Source organism: Stegostoma tigrinum, chromosome 4, assembly GCF_030684315.1.
Source record: "Stegostoma tigrinum isolate sSteTig4 chromosome 4, sSteTig4.hap1, whole genome shotgun sequence".
NCBI lineage: Eukaryota > Metazoa > Chordata > Chondrichthyes > Orectolobiformes > Stegostomatidae > Stegostoma > Stegostoma tigrinum.
In genome coordinates, this window is record NC_081357.1 from 36981178 (window position 1) to 36996236 (window position 15059).

The 15059-nt window shown below is 41.7% G+C and overlaps 1 protein-coding gene across 5 annotated transcripts in view; it reads left to right on the top strand.

Moving 5' to 3' along the window:
- bckdhb (branched chain keto acid dehydrogenase E1 subunit beta) overlaps nt 1–15059 on the top strand; it is a 276265-nt gene that overhangs the window by 53906 nt on the left and 207300 nt on the right. For all 5 annotated transcript variants that reach the window (XM_059645275.1, XM_059645273.1, XM_059645274.1 and 2 more), the window contains one exon: nt 13531–13639. In XM_059645275.1, coding sequence (XP_059501258.1) covers nt 13531–13639 — 109 coding nt within the window. The remainder of the gene's footprint in view (nt 1–13530; nt 13640–15059) is intronic.

Here is a 15059-nt window from a genome sequence, read left to right on the forward strand (position 1 = left end):
ATAACTTTTTACATCAGCCTCTTCCAATCCATCACTATTTAAATAAAACTCTTGCCATTTTGTTTGTCTTATTGATCTGGGTAACTTTACATTTATCCATGTTATACTTCATCTGCCATGTATTTGCCCACACATTCGACTTGTTTAAACCGTCCTGAAGCTTCTTCATATCCTCCTCATCACTCACATTTCCATCTAATTTTGTGTCATTAGAAAACTTGAAAATATCATTCATCCATATTGTTGCTATTTATTTTGAATAGCTAGGACTTAAGCTCGGGTCCCCAGAAATCCCTACTTGACACTGCCCATCCAGTCTGAAAAACCCATTTATTTTTAACCTCTGTTTCATATCTGCTAACCAATTCTTAATCCATGCCAGTATACTACCACCAAGCCCATGTGCTTTATTTTGCGCATTCTTATACTTATTGGATTCACTTGGATTCACAGTGATCAGGGTCACAAGTGGTCATCAATGATCACAACTTCAGGAGTCTGACCCTACAGAGCTTTGCATGGTTCATGACATTTGCTCGTCTGGAGGGTCATGGATGGTGTCACTGATTCGCCCGTGATCTCCAGACCGTGTATGTAACTTCACCCCCAACCTCCAAGAGTGTCCTGAGAAACCTTCTGGTGCTGGTAAGCATCTCACGAAGTTAAAATAGGCATCCAGAAGAGAGGAAAACACTAAGAAGAAAAATGTCGAATGATCACAAGGCTGAAAGGATTGACCTTCCAATCAGCATAAAGGTATTTTTTCAGAATCAGAATATGAGGGATTGGAATTTGGCACTGGTATCTGGGACCCTGGATGCCTGAGAGTCATCAAGCGGCACCTCATAGGTGGCCACACCTATGTTGTTGAATTGGTAGCTGCAGGACAGCTTTGGAAAATGGTTCATATAAGAGAGTTGCTGGGTTCCCAAAGTCTGGCGGAGCGTCGAGTAAGCAACTCGGTCAGTGTGTTCTGGAACCTGAAGTGTCAGTGTGTGATAGCATGAGTGAGGTGGATTCAGATAGTGGTAATGAACCTTGGAGTGATCTGTGCATTGTGAATCCAGTGTGGGGCATCCTGCTTTGGCCCTGGACTGCTGTGCAGGGACAACCTGCTTGGAGGTGGCAATTGAAGCAGGAAGTGCTGCCAATCATAATGACTCTTGGAGACCTGACTGAACTGCACCCCACTGTGCTTGATCCAGCATGAAGTATGGATTCCAGGGGAAATACCAGTACAGATAAGAGGCTGAGAAGGCCCTCTCATGCAAATGCTGGATTTTGCCCCAACCATTACCATTTACTGAAATTGTTGTGCAGGAAAAGAGTGCTGTCACTAATGTGGACAGAACGTTCTAATCATCGTGGTACTTTGGTGAAGCATCTTGAGGTATTTCATTACACTAAATGCACTGTATAAGTAAAAATTTTTTTTGCCCAATCTGCAGAAAAAAATAAGCAAGGCATGGTGCACTGAAAAAGCTTTCTCTGCATCACAACTACATTTTAAATGGAACATTCCCTCCACCCCCTCTTTTTTTCTGTATTTGCTCTGGGGAATAAGAACCCCAACTCAGTTAAAATAGCATCTTAAAATTTCTCTTTCCCTGCCTTCCTACCTTGATTTCAAACAAAAACTGCAAAGAACATATGGACTTTATTGTTCTTTTGACTGTCTTTCTTACTTCCTGAGTGCTTGTGTGTCGCAGATGTCACTTGCCACTTTTCAACTCCAGGCTGAATATTTCTCAAGTCTTGGTCCATGTGGAAATGGATTGTTTTATCTGAGGAATTATGAATGATGGTGTACACCATATATGTGGACATTGGTCAGTTCTGCTCCTGACACTTTATGCTGAAGGGTAGACTATTGGTGAAGTAGCTACAGATACATGAACCTTGTACACTGCCGTTAGGATCTCCTGTGTTAATGTCCAGTGACTGAGTTGATTGGTCTGCGATAGCTATTGACATCCTTTTAGTAATAGGGATACAAATCCAGACAGTGAAATGTACCACTCATCCCGTTGACTTCCAAGGGAAATATAATGCTATTTTGAGACAGATTTGAGATGTTGTTAAACTTGACAATGGCTCGCACGAGGGGACGTTACTTTAAATTGAGGGGTGATAGATATAGGACAGATGTCAGAGGTAGGTTCTTTATTCAGAGAGTAGTAAGGGCATGGAATGCCCTGCCTGCAGCAGCAGTAGACTCGCCAAATTTAAGGCCATTTAAATGGTCACTGCGTAAACATATGGATGATAATGGAATAGTGTAGATTAGATGGGCTTCAGATTGGTTTCACAGGGTGGCGCAACATTGAGGACCGTAGGACCTGTGCTGTGCTGTAATGTTCTATGTTCTATGTTCTATGTTTGAAGGTATCTGGATGGATATTTAAAAAGGAAGGGTTTAGAAAGGTATGGGCCAAATGCTGGCAAATGGGACTAGGTCAGATTGGGATGACTGATCAGCACAGACGAGTTGGACCAAAGGGGCTGTTTCTGTACTGTATGACTCACTTCACTAGTGGAATGCAGTATTTTTTTTCTTCCCCTTCGCAGTAAGGCTGAAATGAGGCCAATAGCAAAACAACCTTATCAGAACTCAACCTGAGCATTGGTGAGCTGATCATTGGTCACTTTCATGTGATAGCGTTGTCTATGGCACCTTCTGTAACTTTGTCAGAGCCATGTTGAGAGTATGCTGATGTGGTGTTAATTTGTCCTTTGAATTTGTCTTGATTTTTGTGAAGGTACCTGGAGAATTTACCACTTTATTGGGTGGCTGCCAATGTTGTTTTGTACCTGAACAGCTTGGCTAGAGGCACGACCAGTTCTGGAGCATGAGGTTTTAGCACTGCATATCGTCAGGGCCTATAACCTTTGTTTTATTCATTACGCTCAGCTACTTCTTGATATCAAAAGGAGTTGCCCAATAGGGTGTAGGCAAAGCTTTGCAAAACTCATTTGTCGAACATACTAAGCACATTCTCTTTGGGAACACAGGTAAATACCAAATAGTTATTTAGCATTGAAACTTTTAAAAGTTACATCCACATTCTGTTCAGCTATAGATCAGAAGACCCAGCACCCAAAAGACGTACAAATTTGGTGATTGCTAATAACTTAAGTGCAGTCTAACTTATTCTTTATTAACATTGAACTGATTGAGTGGAGGTTGGAACTGAAGGTGAGTCTGAGTGGGATTCTATTTATAGATTGAGGGAAATGATGTTCAGTATTGTACTTGTATGCCAAACTCTGCATACAGTTACACATTTGTACAATCTGTACAAGATCATTATTTCTTTAGGCAAATCATTTGAAAAAGTAAATGGTAACAGTGTGCCAAGAACAACAGTGTGTGTCCCAATACAAGTATTACCAGACTAGTTAAATCAGATTTGGTTGTCCTTCATAGGAACAAGCTTTTTTTTTGAAAGAACATACCAGTATTACTTCCTTCTGTTTATTAAATGATATCCAGCACAATTAGAGCTGTGTTCCAATGAAAAGCTAAGAAATACTGTACTTAAACTGTAAGCAACATTGTACTACATTGTATTGGAAATGTCAAAGTTCTGTGTCCATTTACTGATCACTAGTGGGAATAAAAATCTGAAGGGAGTTTTGTACCTATTCGATACCTATTTGTTACTGTTTCAAATTATATTGTCGAAGTTTTTGGGGTGGATCATTATTTGGACAGGTGGCCACGTTATTTTTAAGAATTGTCTTAAAAGACAAGTGCGAAACAAATGGCAGTTGGAATTTGAAGCGGTATGTTTTGAGCAGAAGGAATAGGGAGATGTACTATAGACTTTGTGACACAGTTCAAACAGCTGGATTTTCAGGTTGGAGGCAGGTACTGGGAGTCCAGATGTTTCCAGGCTTGGTGTCTGCTCAGGTGAAAGTATTAGCAAAGACTAGGTTTTCTTTGCGGTTTCGGGGTGGGGAAGGTTGTAATTTTGGCTGCAACCTCAGTTTAGAGACAGCCATTAGGCTACCAACTTTTAAGCTGTCTAAAAGTTCTGCTGTGCTGTTTTAGGACTTCATCCCTGTCGTAGTAATTATAACAACATCTAGCCCTTGCTCCATATGCTTGTGACCCATTCATCTGTCCCCATGACCCCTCATAGATTCTATGCTAAGCTATGCTCCTGTCCGTGACCCAAATAGGTCCCCATGCCATTCATGCCAGAATATTTCCCTCTGCCTGCCCACGGTCCTTCATATCCTTCACCCCAAGCTGTGCCCCTGTTCATCCCCATGACTGATCAGACATCCCATGCCAAGCTATGGCTTTTCTGTGTCCAGTCACCCGCTGGATGTAGCAAATCAACCTTATGGCAACAATAGCAACTGTTTTTTCCTTAAGAAAAATGTATAACTATCCACTTTCTGAAACAAGAGCTCCTTTTGTCCAATAAAAAGGTTTGCTGTTGAGAGCCTTTAAAATATGAATATCAGAAACTGCAAGCTTTTTAAAATTTATTTATCTTGTGTAAATGAAGATTGCAAAATAGGCTGTATAGATCAGGCACTTGTTGAGCAATGTTTTCCCTGGGACTCTGCTCTCTCAACACTATTGGATGTTTGCTCTCAGCCAAAGATGTGGACTAAGGCTTGGCCTCATTTCAACTTAACCTTTCAAAAGATTCCCTGATCAAGAATTTTGTTTATGACACCTCTGAGGTGCTGTGAACCATGAGTCCTTTCAAAGTCACCTTGACTGCATTAAAATTGTGCAGGACTAAAATGTGCTTGTGTCTGCAATGGAGCTGACCAGATCAATAATGCAAGGTGTGTTCTCACTTCCTGAACCAGCCCACACCTAGAATAGCCCCGGTGAAAATGAGAAGCCCTGAAATCTAGTCATTAATTGGGTCCCGGTCGCCATTTTCGCCCCTGCACCAAAGTACCAAAGCTCCATAAACAGCTGGAACAAGAGTGTACACAAGGAGATACATTGATTTTCAGAGGTAATGGGACACATTGATCAAAGCATGTCATATTTTGAGCTTCATAGATAGAGGCATTGCCTCTAAAGGTTCAGAAGTTACGCTGAACCTTTTTAAATGACTGGTTAGACTCCAGCTAGAGTACTGTGTCCAGTCCTGCTCAGCACACGTTAGATAAAATGTGAGCATTCAGAAGAGATTTGACAGAAGGATTGTGGATTTTAGTTACAAGTGCAAATTGGTAAAGCCAGACTTGTTCTGCTTGGAGCAAAGGAGACTGAGAGTAGGCTTAACATGAATATATAAGATTATCACTTAGTGGTGAGATAAAAACAGTTGCCATTAGTTGATTATACAAAACAGCAGCATTTGATGCTTTTGGGCAAGAGAGGCGGGGAAATGTAGGGAGCAACTTGTATTTCTCAGTAGCAATGACCTCAATTGTGCTGCCCACACATTAATAGAAGTGAAAAACACTCAATTATTTGAAGAGGAAAATTAATGGGCAATTGAACGAGATAAAAGTAGAGAGCCGTAGAGTTTGAGCATGGCAATAGGGGTCAGACTTGATTGATCTGCGGAATGTTGTACCATATAAGTGGAGGAGAAGTTTTGAAAGTCAGTTAGACGAGTTCTCTGCAGAATGCTCAGCCGCAGGTTTGCTTTAGTAGCTACTGCATATAGCCCAGTTGAGTTTCTGATAATTGCTGCTGGCTCAGATTTGATAGTGGGGATTCCGACAATGGTGGTGCGATTGAATGTCAAGGGTACATTATTTTACCCTCTTATTGAAGTCACCATTTTCTGGCACTTGAGTCTCATGAATGTGACTTCCATTTATGAATCTAAGCCTTCAGCTTTTCTTTTAGATCTTGCAACATGTCAGTACTTCCCTCTCTTGATTGTCATTTGTTTCAGTTTTGCTTGGGCTCATTGGATCCATTGTTTTAAAAGGCCATATGCATTATTTGTTCACTGGAAAAATACCTGCCAATAGACAAACTTCATTTTTCTTATATGATACTGTGCTCTTTTATCAACAGTCAGAGAAAAGCTTGTAATCATACTGTGATTAGCCATTTGCTTCCACAGGTTAAAATAAGTCCAATTTTTTTATTCTTCATGGATCAGTCCTCTGCATGGATTGTGTTCATGGGTATTCTCTGCTTCACCTTATGAGTTTGATGGTCTTCCATGATTGTTGACGTTTTGTATAACAGTAGGCTGCCAATGACTCAAAAGATGCACTAAGTAGCAAATAAAATGGCTGATGTGCTTTGAAAGTGACAGAATGTAGCCATCATTCTCGAAGATGACACTGCAGGAATTATGCACAGTCATAGTAAGAGGAGGTGTCGCAAAGTCATCCTGTGTTCATGACCATTCTCCACAATTTCTCTGGAGTACTGTGATGAGCTGCTTTCTTGAACCACTGCAATCTATTTAGTGTAGCTGCATCAAAAATACTGTTAAGGAACGAGCTGTAAGATTTTGACCCAGTGACACTGGAGGAATGATGATGTATTTCCAAGTCAGGTTGGTTGATGGCTTGGAAGGGAACCTGCAGGTGGTTGTGTTCCCGTGTGTCTATTGTCCTTCTTTATGGAACCGGATGTGGGTTGAATGTGCTACCTAAGGACTTTAAGTGAATTTTTACATTACATATTGTAGATGGTACAAGCTGCTGCTAATGTGCGTCTGTGGTGTTGGAATGTACATTTTGTGGATGAGAAGCCAGTTAACAGGCTGCATGCATTGTCCTGGATGGTGTCAACTCTCTTAAGTGGTGTTGGAGCAGCACTCATGCAGGCAAGTGTAGAGCATTCCACCACAGTCCTGACTGGTATCTTGTGGATGATGGCGGGTAGACAATGGGAGTCGGAAGTTGAGTTATTCGCTGCAGGATGCTGAGCCTGACATGTTTTTGTAGTTACACTATGATGTAGCTTATACAATTCAGTTTGGGTCATTAGTTCCCAAGATGTTAGTTAGTGGGGGATTCAGCAATGGTAATGCTATTTGGTGTCAAGGGGCTATGGTTACATGTCCCCCTTGGAAGATAGTTATTGCCTTGCACTTGTGTGGCACAAATGTTATTCTCAGCAGATGCCTGGATAGTGTCCTGATCTTGCTACATGTGGACATAAACAACTTCAGTATCTGAGAAGTTAGGAATGGTGCTGAGCATTGTGTAATCATAAGTGAATCTCCACACCTCTGACTTAATGATGGCAGGAGGTTCATTGATGAAACTGCTGAAGATAGTTGGGCCTAGGACACTCCTTGGGCATAACCCAATTTGTTCATATTCTTCCTGAAGTGTGACTACTGGAACTGTACATAGTATTCCAATTAAGGTGTAGCTAGTGGATTATACAAGTTCAGCACAATCATTTTATTTGTCCTTTTGATGTTTAATACTAGAATACTGTAGGTTTTATTACATTTTCTGTCTATCTCACCTACTTTGTAACAAAATTAATCACTTCACGTTTTTCTGCATTACACTTTACGTGCTACTTATCTACCTGCTCCAACATCTTGTTAACATCCTGTTCTGGTTATGCACTGTCCTCCTGACGATTGCAATTCTTCCAAATTTTGTATCAGCTGCACACTTTGAAATTGTTCCCTGCATGCCAAGATCTGGATCATTGATTTGCCAGATACAGCAAGGAATTTAATCCTAACTCCTGGGGGATTAACCCAATTCGGATTCTGGTCGCTGGTAGTCCCCAGAATATGTTGTTAGATCGCAAATCTTCCTCCAGCCCAAAAGAATCCCCATTAACCATTGTGCTCTGCTTCCTATCCATCAACTGATTTGTTACCAGCATGTTACTTTCACTTCTATTCTCTGACCAGTGGCTTTATTCTCAAGTCTATCATGTGAGTTTATATTGAATGTTTTTTGGAAGCCTGTGCACACCACTTTGACAACATTTCCTTCATCTGCCGTCTCTGTTACCTCTTCAAAATAAACCAGCAAGTTAGTTAGACATAATTTCACCCTTTCAAACCCATACTGGTTCTTTTGAATTCATCCACATTTTTCCACAAGACTATTAATCCTATCCCATATAATGTCTTTCAAAGTTTCCCCACGCGCAAAGTTTAGCTTTTAGTTTATCTTTATATTTTTTTTGTGACCAAGGATGTAATGTTTGTTGTTCTCTGGCTCCACACCGGAGTCCATACAAATTTGAAAGATTGTTTTCAGTACCTCTGCAATTTCCACTTTTGCTTCCTTCAGTACCCTTGGATGCAACTGATGTGCTCTTGATGTCCTTCAAACTTTAAATATTGACAGCCGGCCCAGTGCCACCATCCTGTCAATTTTACAACTTCTGTGTGATTGAGTTCCCTCCTCTTTCTGGACAGCATCTGCTTCAAAAGTGAAGACAGATGCAGAGTATTTGTTTACTATCTCAGCACCGCCCCCCCCCCCCCCCCCCCCCCCCAGGCCTTTGACACCACGTATAAATCTGCAATTTGGTTCTGAATTGACTGCCCTCCTCCTTTTACCACTCGTTTACTATTGATGTGTCTGTAGATGACTGTGGGATTTTCCATTACATTAGCAGCCAGTCTTTTTTCATATTCCCTCATTGCTTCTCTTATTTAATTTTACTCCTTCCTTCTGAACAATCAGCATTTAGCTTGATTCTTAATTGCATTTTCTACCTGACACCCTGGCATATGTACCCTGTCTCTTTATTTTAGTTTAAATCCCCGTTATTATTCAGGAAGCTGTTGATTTGTTTGCCCCATTTTGTCTGACGTGTCTGGCAGTGTTCTTGCCCCATTGAAATAGTTAATTAATTTTACTTGGGATTGTTCATTGTTCTTCTTCACCAACATTCTGAACCTGACAGCATAATGATCACTATCCATTAACAGTTTCCCCACTGACACTTGATCTAATTGGCCTACTTCATTGCTAAGAACCAGGCCTAGTAGTGCCTCCTTTTAAATTTGGACTGGAGTCACACAGCTGTGTGATGACTCTGGGAAAAGCAAGGCTTGATTTTCTGTCCTACCCCAGTGATACATGTCTGATTTGATTTGATGTGATTTATTATTGTCACATGTACCTCGGTTTTGGTTTGTGTGCAGTACAGGCAGATCATACCATGCAAAGTGCATTAGTGTATAGACCAGAGTGAAGGTTACAGCTGCAGAGAAGGCACATAGAAAATGAGATCAATATTAAGTTTAAAATTTTGAGTGGCACATTCTGAAGTCTAACGACAGTGGAGAAGAAGCTGTTCTTGAAAATGTTAGTACATGTTTTCAAGTTTTTGTGTCTTCTGCCCAATGGAAAAGGGTGGAAGAGATGATAACGGGGGGGGGGGGGGGGGGGGGGCGGCGTAATTGATCACGTTGGTCGCTTTCCCAAGGCAGCAGGATATGTAGATGGAGTCAGTGGATGGAAGGTTGCTTTTTGCAATGGACTGGGCTGTGTTCACGACTCTGTAGTTTCTTGTGGTCTTGGGAAGATCAGTTGCCAAAACATGCTGCAATGTATTCAGATAAAATGCTTTCTCTGGTGCATCTGTAAAAATTGGTAAGAGTCCTTGCGGGCAGGCTGAATTTCCTTAGCCTCCTGAAAAAGTAGAGACCTTGCTGTGCTTTCTTGACTATCGCGTCGACATGGTTGGACCAGGACAGATTGTTCGCAGTCATCGCTCCCAGGAACTTGACACTGTCAACCATCTCCGTCTCAACACCATTGATGCAGACAGGGGTGTGTCCTCCACTCCACTTCATGAAGTCCATGACCAGCTCCTTCACTTTGTTAATATTGATGGAGAGATTGTTGTCTTTACCCCTTGTCTTCAAACTATTGAATTTATGGGTGTCTGCAGTTTAGCTTTTTAAAAATTGTTTGGAGTCTATTTGGTGTGTAACCTGTTGAGTCAACTCATCCTCTTCCACTTCTTTTGAAAATCTGAAAATCGGATGTGATAGCTAGAAAACTGCTTTTTTTTCTGAGAAGCTTTGGAATACCTTCTTTTGACAGCACCTGAATGAACTGCTTCTGAAAAGATCCCAATGGCAGCTGCGTGTGGCTAAGATTGTTAGTCAGACTCACAGTATGGTGCATTTTTGTGTACTGGAGGCTATATATAATTAATGCAGACAGAAAAAATTGTGTGCACGCTGCTTTGCTTTCAACTCAACAAACAGGTGACAGCCCGAGATTTATTTCACATGGCAATGCCTTAGTTAGTAAAGGTCAACCTACCTGGTTTAATATTTAACAATGTTTGGCAGTTAACACCTATTTGGTGAATTCTTCATGGGAATGGTCTCTGTACCTTATAGACTGACCAAATCTATTTGCCATGTCTATGAAGTGCAAGATGAGAATTTTTTTCTTTTAACCTTCTACCTTCAAGCTCATTGCTATAACTTTGTTGAAGTTGCTTGATGGTGTTCCCCGGTATTCTCATACGTTATTGATGATTTCTTCTCAAAGTTTAGTATTTTTGTCATGCCTAACTCCTGCACCCTGTCATGTGATTTTTAGCTTGTGTGAAGATGGATGAGCTGCCAGTATAATTTTAAGACAATTAGCTTCTTTTTCCTTTAAAGCCCAGTTTCCCAAAGCCACTAATACCCTGCTTAGTATTTTGATTTTTGATGTTAAGTCACATGAAAGGAACACAGTAAGTTTGGATTGTATAAACTGTAAATTGCTGTCCAGAATTGGAGATTTTAGAAAAAGTACTTAGTATGTTTTAGTAGTATTCTGATATTATTGAGGTTGGTTGGCTCGCTGAGCTGATTTGTTGTTCCACAGATGTTTTGTGACCGTGTTTGGTAACATCCTCAGTGAAGCCTCTGATGAAGCGTCGGTGTGTTTTCCCGCCTGGTTTTTTTTTATCTCTGGGGTTCGTTGCAATGGGTTGCCTCACGTTCGAGTTTCCTCTGTAGTGGAATGTACATGGGGTTGAGTTCAATATGTTTAATTTCAGCATACTTCGTAGAGTGCCATTCTTCCAGGAATTCTCATGCTTGCCTCTGCCGAGCCTGACTCAGGATCTCGGCGTTGTCCCAGTTGAAGTCGTGGTTCTCCCTTGTCCATGTGGAATGAGATGCGTGAGTATTGGTCATGTCTTTTTGTAGCCAGTTGGTTTTGACTGTATCCGCGCCGCCTCATTCTCCCAAGAGGAGCTTGAACAGTTCATCCACTTCACCGACACCTTCCACCCCAACCTCAAGTTCACCTGGACCATCTCCAACACATCCCTCACCTTCCTGGACCCCTCTATCTCCATCTCAGGCAACCACCTAGAAACTGATGTCCATTTCATGCCCACCGACTCTCACAGCTACCTGGAATACACCTCCTCCCACCCACCTTCCTTCAAAAATTCCATCCCCTATTCCCAATTCCTTCACCTCCGCTGCATCTGCTCCCAGGATGAGGCACTCCACTCCCGTACACCCCAGATGCCCTCGTTCTTCAAGGACCGCAACATCCCCCCCAGCAGTGGTCAAGAACGTCCTCGACCGTGTCTCCTGCATTTCCCGCAACACGTCCCTCACACCCCGTCCCTGCAACAACCGTCAGAAGAGAATCACCCTAGTCCTCACATACCACCCCACCAACCTCCGGATACAACGCATCATCCTCCGACACTTCTGTCATCTACAATGCGACCCCACCACCAAAGACATTTTTCCATCCCCATCCTTGTCTGCCTTCCAGAGAGACCACTCTCTCCGTGGTTCCCTTGTCTGCTCCACACTCCCCTCCAACCCCACCACACCTGACACTTAGCCCTGCAACCGCAGGAATTGCAACACTTGCCCCCTCACCTCTTCCCTCACCCCCCTCCCAGGCCCCATGATGACTTTCCATATTAAGCAGATGTTCACCTGCACATCCGCCAATGTGGTATACTGCATCTGCTCTACATGGTGTGGCTTCCTCTACGTTGGGGAAACCAAACGGAGGCTTGGGGACCACTTTGCAGAACACCTACGCTTGGATCACAATAAATAACTGCACCTCCCAATCGCGAACCATTTTAACTCCCCCTCCCATTCCCTAGATGATATGTCCATCCTAGGCCTCCTGCAGTGTCATAATGATGCCACCCGAAAGTTGCAGGAACAGCAACTTGTATTCCGCTCGGGAACCCTGCAGCCCAATGGTGTCAATGTGGATTTCACAAACTTCAAAATCTCCCCTCTCCCCACTGCATCCCAAAACCAACCCAGCTTGTCTCCGCCTCCCTAACCTGTTCTTCCTCTCACCTATCCCCTCCTCCCACCTCAAGCAGCAACTCCATTTCCTACCTACTAGCCTCATCCCGCCCCTTTGACCTGTCCGTCCTCCCCAGACTGACCTATCCCCTCCCTACCTCTCCACCTATACTCTCCTCTCCACCTATCTTCTCCTCTATCCATCTTCAGTCCACCTCCCCCTCTCTCCCTATTTATTTCAGAACCTCTCCCAATCCCCCTTTTCTGATGAAGGATCTAGGCCCAAAACGTCAGCTTTTGCACTCCTGAGATGCTGCTTGGCCTGCTGTGTTCATACAGCTTCACACTTTGTTAATTTGGATTCTCCAGCATCTGTAGTTCCCATTATCTCTGGTTTCATGTACTCTTGTTGTTAGTTTCCTTCCTGTTTGTTCGATGTAGTGTTTCTCGCAGTCTCTGCAGGGGATCTTGTAGATGACTTTGGTCCTGTCCATGGTGGGGAGTGGGTCTTTAGTTCGGATGAGCAGTTGTCGTAGGGTTGATGTGGGTTTGTGTGCCACTCTGATGCCCAGCTGTCATAGGAGTCTTGTGGTGAGTTCTGATGTAGGGTAGTGTGATGAGTGTGTCGGGGTGTGTAGACGCTTTCTGATGCTGTTCCTGTAGGTATCTCCTCACCCAGGAAACTAACAACAAGAGTACATGATCGTCAGCTGGCTACTAAAAGCCACAACCAATACTCACTCATCTCAATCCACGTAGACAAGGAGAACCACGACTTTGACTAGGACAACACCAAGATCCTGAGACAGGCTAGGTAGAGACAAGTATGAGAATTCCTGGAAGCATGGCACACCACGAAGCATGCTGTTAATAGACACATTGAACTTGACCCCATGTACATTCCACTACAGAAGAAACCCGGAAGTGAGGTAATCCATCGCAACGGACCCCAGAATTTAAAAACCAGGTGGGAAAACACACCATTGCTTCATCAGAGGCTGCACTGAGGATGTTTACGAGCACTGTAACTAAACGTCTGTGGAACAACAAACCAGGTCGGCAAGCTAACCAACCTTGACACCCACAATTCAGCTACAGATCTACTCCAAAACCTTAGATTCTGATATTATCTTTTCTATATATACGGTTTATTAATACTTATAGTAATAAACTGGCCATTAATTAAACTCTAATCTGAAAGTTGAGCCGTAGATATTCTGGAAAACGCCTCAGTGCGAATTTAGCAGAAGTAACTACCGGAGACATGTCTGGAACATGGCTAATAGTCAGGTTGATCATACTGTACGAATGTGAGAAAAATTATTACAATAATTGTATATTACAGGTGGTTATTCCGAGAAGTCCTATCCAAGCCAAGGGATTATTAATATCATGCATCGAAGACAAAAACCCATGTATCTTCTTTGAACCTAAAATTCTGTATAGAGCTGCTGGTAAGTTTCCAAGAGTGCTGTTTTCTATGTTTCTAGTACAGGATTACCAGAAACTACGCTTAATAATTTTTTTGGAATAAATGCAGCTATATATAGAGGTGAGAAATTCAGTGTTCTAATTTATTGGAAAATACAGATATAATTAGCAGAGTTCAAAACCAGATATTCATTTTTGCTGGATGTCAAATAAGACATTCCTTTTTGTCATCTTTTTTGGTGTTTATGTTAGCGTTCTACTTTTAATTCAACTAAGCCCACTAATATTATGGTATACTTCTAAAAGCTTGTCATTATTTTAATGAAGAAAATCATTTTTGATGCTTTTTTAATATGTTGAGTAAGATTTCAAATCATTCCATGTTGTTTAAGTGGTACATTGAAAGAGAAAGATGTGTTAAGTGAGGAAGCATAATCGAGTAAAACAAAGCCTTGAATTTAAAAATCACAGTTTATAAATTTCAGGAATAATGAAACTGAATAATGAGAAGTGCACAGTTCGCACCCAAAATTGTTTAGAAGATAAATTCACAGCAGTGGAAATTTTTAATGTGCATTGGTAATTGGCTGAGAGGTAGAAAGCAGCACGAGGATAGAGGAGTTGATACAGTATGGACCTAGCGGAACACAGCAGGTCAGGCAGCATCAAGGACCAGGAATGCCGATGTTTCTGGTTGACACCTTTCATCAGGATGGATAGATGATGCATTTTCTGATTACTGGGATGTGACAGCCAATGGTTTTACAGCAACCTGTACTTAGTTGTTTCTGATGTGTTAATACCTGATGTGTTAAGTAATACTAGAATTGTGTCACCTGCAAATTTGAACGTACAAATTGAGGAGATACAGCAAGCCCTGTATATTGGAATACGATGTTATAAAGTGGCATAAATAGATGATATGTTTGGGAAAAACTGTGGAAGATGACATTCAATATGGGTTTATGAGATCATCTACTTTGAATTTGATAGAGACTGATTTTCACATGAACAAATGTATTTAAAGCATACGTGTGCATAGATCACTAACATCTAGTACACAGATTCAAAAAGTAGCCAGAGTGAGAGTGTGTGTGTGTGTGATGATAAATTATGAGAAGACCCTGCATAAATATGGTGTTTTAAACATTAAGTGGAAATCTAATTGAGGTATTTAAGAAAGATTGTAATTCAGTAGGATTGCTGGAGAGAGCCTCTAAGGTTTTTTGGGGGAATTGTGAGCAAGTGGCATAATCTTAAAATTAAAACTGAGCCATTTGGAGTAAAGCTGGGAATCATTTTTCACCAAAAGGATATGATGGAAATTTGAAGAAATTTCATGAAAAAGTGTACGCTACGTCAATTAATATTTTCAGGACGAGAAAAAGACTTCCATTATGTAGTGTCTTTCATTATAAAAGGATGTTCCAAAGTGCTTTACAA